This window comes from Triticum aestivum, chromosome 5B (genome assembly GCF_018294505.1).
Source record: "Triticum aestivum cultivar Chinese Spring chromosome 5B, IWGSC CS RefSeq v2.1, whole genome shotgun sequence".
Taxonomy (NCBI): Eukaryota; Viridiplantae; Streptophyta; class Magnoliopsida; order Poales; family Poaceae; genus Triticum; species Triticum aestivum.
The window spans coordinates 714,565,300-714,573,481 of record NC_057807.1 but is presented as its reverse complement, the minus strand read 5'-3'; the positions used below and the strand labels follow the sequence as shown (position 1 = coordinate 714,573,481).

Below are 8,182 nucleotides of genomic sequence, written 5' to 3'. Positions count from 1 at the left end.
GAGATTCCGGACGTCACGAGGAGTTCCGGAATGGTCCGGAGGTAAAGATTTATATATGGGAAGTCCTATTTTGGCCACCGGAAAATGTTCGGGATTTTTCGGTATTGTACCGGGAAGGTTCTAGAAGGTTCCGGAGTGGGGCCCACCTGCATGGGGGGACCCACATGGACGTGGGTAGTGGGGGCAAGGCCCCACACCCCTGGTCAAGGCGCACCAAGAACCCCCCTTAGAAGGAATAAGATCATATCCCGAAGGGATAAGATCAAGATCCCTAAAAAGGGGGGATAACAATCGGTGGGGAAGGAAATAATGAGATTTCTTTCCTCCCACCTTGGCCAACGCCCCAATGGACTTGGAGGGCAAGAAACCAGCCCCTCCACCCCTATATATAGTGGGGAGGCGCATGGGAGCTATACACGAAGTTCTGGCACAGCCCTACCTCTCTTCCTACTCCTCCTCTCCCATGGTGCTTGGCGAAGCCCTGCTGGATTGCCACGCTCCTCCACCACCACCACGCCGTTGTCCTGCTGTTGGATGGAGTCTTCCTCAACCTCTCCCTCTCTCCTTGCTGGATCAAGGCGTGGGAGACGTCACCGGGCTGTACGTGTGTTGAACGCGGAGGTGCCGTCCGTTCGGCACTAGGATCATCGGTGATTTGAATCACGACGAGTACGACTCCATCAACCCCGTTCACTTGAACGCTTCCGTTTAGCGATCTACAAGGGTATGTAGATGCACTCTCTTTCTACTCGTTGCTGGTCTCTCCATAGATAGATCTTGGTGACACGTAGGAAAATTTTGAATTTCTGCTACGTTCCCCAACAGATAGTTCGGCTATCCGGACACCCCCTAGTCCGGGACTCCCTCAAGCGGCGTCTGCCTAGGCTTTGCTTCCCTTGCTCCTCCGGTCATTGCCTAGATCCCCTTTCTTGCGCCCTTCCCTTCTGCCTTCGAAATCTTGAGATCTGCTTCGACCGCGCACCTTAGCGAGTCATGGCGCCTCGCCAGACCCCGGCCGAAGCTTGGTATTCGCCTGCCTTGGATTCGCCGAACGTGTCGGAGGCGAGCCTTGCCCGGATGCGCCGGATGGTGGCGGCGCAAGGCATCAATGGGGCGCAGGTGTTCAAGGCCGTCTCCGCCCCTCCTGAGGCCCAAGGGAGCACCTCCTACCCGCTCTTCGTAAGCGCCATTGCTTCCGGTCTGGTACCTCCTTTCTCTGAGTTCTTCTTCTTTGTCCTCCGCCATTACGACCTGCAAGCTCTGCACCTCCACCCCAACTCTGTCCTTCTTCTGGCGATCTTCTCATATTATTGCGAGGCTCATGTCGGGGTGCAGCCTTCGGTGGCCTTGCTGCGCCACTACTTCTCCCTCCGGCTCTCTCGCGGTCCTCTCTTCGTGTGCGCGAGCTTCGTCGCGTATGGCGGCTCCAACGCCATCTCGAAGCCCGGGAAGAGGATTGAGAGCTTCAGGAGCAAGTGGGTCATGGTGGATGCTGGGCGCATCCACCCTCGGCTGATTCTGCCCACGGAGCAGCCCACGAGCTCCGATGATTGGTCTCGCACGGAACTCGTGGACCACTGCGCGAAGCCGGTGTTGGAGAAGATGGACGCGGATCTGAGGCCGGGGAACATGATGACGGCGAAGCTGACCGGCGTGTCGCTCCTAAGGGAGTTCCTAGAGCATCAGGTGGCCCCTCTTCGCAAGTATTCGCTCCCGCTGTGGAGGCCCCGCCTGAGCCCCGAAGTTTTGGCCGGCGGAGATCTGACCGCGGTCCTTCAATCTTTGGTCGGAGGGGACCTGGCGAGGCTGGAGGGCGCCCCCGTACCCCTGTTTCTCCGAGATGATTGGGAGAAGGTGGTTGACTCCATGCCCGTCTTTAATGGAGACGGGCCCATGCCTGTGGTGGCTCCCGAGGACCCGGCGGCCCAGGCGACGGTGAACGTGTCCTCCGGCGACTCCAGCGAAGAGGAAGAAGAAGAGGAGCGGGAAGGGGGGCCTGGCTCCGAGGCTACCGACGGGGAGTCGAGAGCGCCTCTCCCCGGGTGCAGGTCCCGCGCTCTCCGCCTTTCGCCGAGCGACGACGAGGATGATGACGAGCGGGGCGGCGGGAGCTTGCCCCCGATCTCGAAGAAGGCCAGGTCTTGGCTGGTCCCCCTCGGGTCTGCCCCGGCTCCGAGGCGATCTGCAGACGTGCCTCCTGCTTCCGAACCTCGCGAGGCTCATCCCAGCAGCCGGCTCTCGGGCTTCAAGTACGGCCGGAGGTTGCTCGAGCTCACGAGCGGCGACGAGTAAGTGCTCGATTCTTGTCTTGTTCCTTGCTTTGTCGTTGAGGCTTGATGTCTGTATCTCTTGGCTAGGCTGGCGCCTGCGGCGAAGAAGCTGAAGGGGGCTCCTGAGGCTCCGTCTGGGGCAGCACCTCTGCCCATGAAGGGAGGTGGCTGCAAGGCACGGACCTCTCCTGCCCGGTCGTCCTCGCGAGGCCTGGTGGAGCAGGCTGGGGCGAGCCCAGCCCCCATGGCCCAAGCGACTCCTGAGGTGTCCCTGTCTGATGCCGTCGCCACAGCTGTTGGGGCGTAGCAGGTCCTGCCTCAGGGTCCTGTGGTTACGTTGCCGTCCTCTCCTCCTAGTCCACCAACTGATGTCTCTCCGACCCCTTCCACCGTCTTGGATCGCGCTGCTGCCGAACTGGACCGGCTGTGGCAAGACCTTCTGGGTGCTGACCCTCGCTTGGTGGCCGGGCGCTTGGAGCTGGCTTCTGGCTGGATCCGCTCTGACGCTTCGATTCGAGCGGCACTGGCTCATGCCTCGACGGCTTGCGATGAGGAGAAGCTGGTTGTCCTTGAGGCAAAGGCTGCTCGCGACGCCGCCTTGAGGGAGGCGGCTGATGCCCAAGGCCGTTGCAAGGCGCTGGAGAGCGAACTGCAGGGCCTGCGGGACCAGCTTGCCGAGGAGGCCCGCATCCGCCAAGAGAAGGAAGAAAACCTGAAAGCTCTCGAGGCGGCCATCAAGGACCGAGACGCCAAGCTTAACAAAGCCGCGACCGCCTGGGCGTACTGGAGCAGGAGTTGGGGCGTGGAAGGTCGAGCTGGACGGCAAGGCGCGGGTCCTTGCCGAGGACCGCGAGGCCTTCATGGAGACGGAGGTGAAGGTTCGCGGCTTGCTGAAGTCGCTCTACGATAGCGGCCTGGAAAGCCCGCTGGCCAGCACCGACGACGGCCCCGCCAAGCTACTACCCTTCATGGTCCGTGCCCTTGAAGATGTCACCCTTGGCCTTGGCCCTACGGCCGAGGCCGAGGTGCGCGTCTTGTCTTCTGCAGCGCTGACGCGAGTCCTTACCCACGTCTACCTTCGCGACCCCAACGTCGACTTCGACAGCATGCTGGAGCCAGCGAGCGGCGAGCTTGCCGCTGCCGCTGCTGAGGCCGTGAAGGGTCGCGCGGAGGCTCTGTTGTCGAAGTTCCGGGCCTTCAGCACCAAGCCGAAGCGAGGCGCTACCGGTCCTGCGGCCCCACAAGGCGAACCCGCTCTGCGCAGCTCCGCCGCCAACGAATGACTCCGCTGTGGCTCCTGTTCTGCTTTCAGTTCCTGCAACATGCATCATGCCTCGGGGAGGCGTTTAAACTTGCGTTTGGTGTCGTGATAACAGTTGTGGACTGTAATATTTGCTTTTGAATTCCTTGAAATTTGCGCTCTTCCTACTTGCTTATGTTCTACGCCGGCAGAGCCCGGCCCCGCGCATACCTCAGCCGCCGTTAGCCCCGACCGGAAACCAGGACGGGACCAAGGAGCGAGGGGCTACGTGACAAGTTAGGCTCCTGAGTCGCGATGCTCAGGAGTCCCCTTTGGCGCGCGAACAGCAAGTAGGGAGGTGAGATGTGTGGGTGAATCTACCATTCTACGTCTGCAGAGCCTGGCCCCGCGCACACCTCAACTGCCCTTAGCCTTTCAGAAATAAGGAGTGAGGGGCTACGTGACCAGTTAGGCTCCTGATTCGCGATGCTCAGGAGTCCCCCTTGACGCTCAAACAGCCTCCAGACGGACTCACCAACGGGCTGGATTGTCATAGCACAGATGGAGGCGGGCGCCGCGCAAGCGCTAGGAGGAGGAAAGCAGGAGCGGCTTGGCGGAGTTGCTGGTGATGGGGATCGGGCGCGTCTCGCCTCTGTGCTTGTTTGTGGGCTCGGCTGGAAGATTCTCTCTCTTTCTATAAACTAAAGAATAGAGATATTTTTGAAGAATAAAAAATAGAGATTTAGAGAAAGAAAGAGAGGGCTAGGAGAGTTTGGACATGGGGTTATTTTCCAGGAAAAAAATGAGATTGATCCAGGAAAATAGAAATAGTCATGTATGGAAGCATTTGAATTTAATTCAAATGAGTTTGAAATAGGAAGTGGGTGTTTGGAAGGTCTAGACAATGTGAGATTTTGGTAGGGCTTCGCTACATGCAGAAAGAATTATTGGCAAGTTTTTGATTTGTTTCTCCTGTTGCAACGCGCGAACATATTTACTTTATCAATAACTGAAAATGTAAATTATATAACAGAACTTATTGTAATGAACTTCCGAAAAAAGCTTGCATCGAGGTCCAAACTTCAAGTGAGTCTGCACAAGCTCCTACTGTATCTCAGGGTAACAGTTGACCGCCCCCACACACGATGTTGTTAGGCGAGGAACAATGATGTGGAGCAGCTGCCACAACTTAGGCTAGGGCTTAGGTGCGCCAGACGCAAGCGGTTCTACCCGCAATAGCTCTCGCCTTGTTGCCGGTGGCGGCGATGGCCTCGAACGGCAGACCGCATCTCACCTTGTGTAAATCATCTACGCGGGGCGGCGGCGGCACACAAGGGAGTATTGGAGAATGAGGAAAGATAAGGAAGTGCCCTCACGGCGGCGCACAAGGGAGTACTATTTTTTTGAAGTAGAACACAAGGAAGTACTTTTATTTAAGAACACAAGGGAGTACAAATTTTTTTTAAGTAGAACACAAAGAAGTACTTTTTTTAAGAAGAACCCAATGGAGTACTAGAGCAGGAGTAGGAAGGTGAGTTCGTGGGCCTCGGCTGGAAGATTCTCTCTCTTTCTATAAACTAAAGAATAGAGATATTTTTGAAGAATAAAAAATAGAGATTTAGAGAAAGAAAGAGAGGGCTAGGAGAGTTTGGACATGGGGTTATTTTCCAGGAAAAAAATGAGATTGATCCAGGAAAATGGAAATAGTCATGTATGGAAGCATTTGAATTTAATTCAAATGAGTTTGAAATAGGAAGTGGGTGCTTGGAAGGTCTAGACAATGTTGAGATTTTGGTAGGGCTTCGCTACATACAGAAAGAATTATTGGCAAGTTTTTGATTTGTTTCTCCTGTTGCAACGCGCGAGCATATTTACTTTATCAATAACTGAAAATGTAAATTATATAACAGAACTTATTATAATGAACTTTCGAAAAGAGCTTGCATCTAGGTCCAAACTTCAAGTGAGTCTGCACAAGCTCCTACTGTATCTCAGGGTAACAGTTGACAGCCCCCGCACGCGATGTTGTTAGGCGAGGAACAACAACGTGGAGCAGATGCCACAACTTAGGCTATGGTTAGGTGCGCCAGACGCAAGCGGTTCTACCCGCAATAGCTCTCGCCTTGCCGCCGGTGGCGGCGATGGCCTTGAACGGCAGACCGCATCTCACCTTGTGTAAATCATCTACGCGGGGCGGCGGCGGCACACAAGGGAGTATTGGAGAACGAGGAAAGATAAGGAAGTGCCCTCACGGCGGCGCACAAGGAAGTACTATTTTTTTTAAGTAGAACACAAGGAAGTACTTTTTTTTTAAGAAGAACACAAGGGAGTACTAGAGCAGGAGTAGGAAGGTGAGTTCGTGGGTCCTTGTGTGTATGTTAACTATTTTGTTTGGGCCAAGCCGAAACAACCAACTATCTGTAAAAGTCACCAAACAAAAATGCCCAAAAATTAAATACATAAAAATAGTTTAAAAGTGCCCAAATTTCAAAAAATGGTAACTATTCTTCAAAAGGTGTTACATTTTGAATGAAAACATTAACTTTTATTAAAAATATGGAAAATTCCACATTCAACATTATTATGATAGTTTATTTATTAAAATTGGATATAAAAAATGACATGAAGCAGGTTGTGCCATTTTTATCACCCGGTGCGACCCACGGGCATTTGTACTACTCTCTCTATTCATTTTTGCAGGTCGTTTCAGATAACTCAAAATGCGTTGTTTTGCATATTGTTTCAAATGTCTTTAAGGTTTTATAAAAGTGAACAAGAGGAGTAGTATAAAAAAAAGAATGGGGGTGGGACGGGAGAAGATGGTGATGACGTCAGGGTATGCGTGTGAAGGCAAGGAAGGAAGGAAGGGGATCTGCCGTCTCTCATCTTCTTCTTCCTCCTCTTTTTTCTTGTCTTGTCTTATCTTCCCTAAGCAGGCAGAGCAGAGCAGAGGTAGAGCAGAGCCCGGCAGAAAGGGGGTGGCGATGGCGGCGGTGCTGAAGGTGTACGCGGACCGGCTGTCGCAGCCGTCGCGCGCCATCATCATCTTCTGCAAGGTCAACCGGATCGACTTCCAGGAGCTCACCGTGGATCTCGCCAAGGGACAACACCGCGCACACGAATTCACCAGTAATTTCTTGATTTCTTGATTTCTTGATTTCTTTCTTTCTTGATTTCTTGTTTTCTTGTTTTCACTGTATGTACTAGTCAACTGATTGACCACTCTCTATCTATCTATCTATCTATCTATATACTGACTGTATGTAGTATTATTTCCTTGCGTAGAAATCAACCCCATGGCGCAGGTCCCAACAATCGTTGATGGAAGATTCAAACTCTTTGAAAGTCATGCCATTCTGAGGTATCTCGCCACCGTCTTCCCCGGGGTTCCACATCACTGGTGCGTTGCCTTTCCCTTCTCTCTTTCTCTAGTCTGTACTGTATATATAGAAAATATTATGTTTCTGATTTGGGATACAAGATGATTCATGGTCTCAACTCATCATTTTATTACTTACTTGTTCTCTCTCTCTCTCTCTCTCTCTCTCACACACACACACACACACACACACACACACACATATGTTTATTATAGGTATCCAGCCGACTTATTTACCAGAGCAAAACTCGAGTCCGTCTTGGATTGGCATCACTCTAATCTGCGCCGTGGTGCAGGTCAGACCACATGTTTCTTCTAAGCTTACTTGCACATACCACTCTAGATTGAATGATGACCAAATAAATTTGCATAGCATTTCATCCTTGCATAGCATTTTATTCGAGAGATTGATGGATCCTTGAAATGCAGCAACCTATGTACTGCACACCGCGTTGGGTCCTGCTCTCGGCCTCACACCCAGTCCTGAGGCTGCAAAAGAGGCCGAGAAGTTGCTGTCACGATCACTGGGAACGATCGAAACCGTGTGGCTCAAAGGCGATGCCAAATTCTTGAATGGCAACCCCCAGCCATCCATCGCAGACCTCAGCCTTGTGTGCGAGATAATGCAGCTGGAGGTATGTATCTGTGTTTGTGTTTTTGTCTCCTGTAACTGTAAGAAGATGTGTGCTCAAGTAGAGTTTCTCAAAGTTAGGCGTTGTCGTGTTGCAGGTTGTTGGTGACGAGAGACGTGACAGAATTCTGGGACCTCATGAGAAGGTTCGTGCTTGGATGGAGAATGTGAAGAAGGCCACCAGCCCTCATTTTGATGAAGTTCATCAGCTCATCTTCAAACTGAAGGCGCGCTTGAACCCAGCATCCAAGCTCTGAACACATTCCTACACACATTTACCGGACTGTTGGGATTAAAACAAGTACCATCCATGTGGGATGAAAGAAAGAAAGAAGGAACAAGAACCTTGATGTTTGCGCTGTAAATCTTCTTGTGTACAAAAGTCACGCCTTACATTTTTATGGATCGGAGTACATTTCAGCATGGAGTGAGTAAGCAATAGTATTTTGTTTCAACCAGAGTGATGCGATGTTACAGCATTTACTCAACAAAATTGATGTTTCATTACGGTACAAAGCGAAACAGGCATACGATTCAGATTCCAGGTTCCAGCTTCAGTATATTCATTCACAATAACGCCAAAAATGTATTCCTATGGTTCTCCTCTCTTGGGCTGTAAATTGTTTGGTCTCTCATACACAAGCCATGAAGCTTTCTTTACC

At 52.1% G+C, this 8,182-nt stretch overlaps 1 protein-coding gene across 2 annotated transcripts; it reads left to right on the top strand.

The window, feature by feature from the left end:
- The first annotated feature begins 717 nt into the window (after window positions 1-717).
- LOC123114527 (glutathione S-transferase T1) lies at window positions 718-8,064 on the top strand. Of its 2 annotated transcripts, none has more exons than XR_006456551.1 (5): window positions 718-6,639; window positions 6,796-6,910; window positions 7,106-7,185; window positions 7,319-7,524; window positions 7,619-8,064. XR_006456551.1 is itself a non-coding variant. In XM_044536045.1 (5 exons), exons 1-5 carry the CDS (start codon window positions 6,309-6,311, stop codon window positions 7,775-7,777), a joined length of 891 nt encoding a protein of 296 aa, XP_044391980.1. In that variant the 5' UTR covers window positions 3,805-6,308; the 3' UTR covers window positions 7,778-7,975. The 2 variants fall into 2 exon arrangements, 1 of the variants encoding a protein (XP_044391980.1); XM_044536045.1 differs by having other exon boundaries at window positions 3,805-6,639; window positions 7,619-7,975.
- The last annotated feature ends 118 nt before the right edge of the window (window positions 8,065-8,182 follow it).

What these genes read in the sequence shown, in the direction of transcription:
- LOC123114527 (XM_044536045.1), top strand. Translation starts at nt 6,309, where the DNA reads ATGGGGGTGGGACGGGAGAAGATGGTGATGACGTCAGGGTATGCGTGT. An exon ending in CCGCGCACACGAATTCACCA is followed by an intron (nt 6,640 to 6,795) that starts GTAATTTCTTGA and finishes TTCCTTGCGTAG; the next exon opens with AAATCAACCCCATGGCGCAG. An exon ending in GCGAGATAATGCAGCTGGAG is followed by an intron (nt 7,525 to 7,618) that starts GTATGTATCTGT and finishes GTCGTGTTGCAG; the next exon opens with GTTGTTGGTGACGAGAGACG.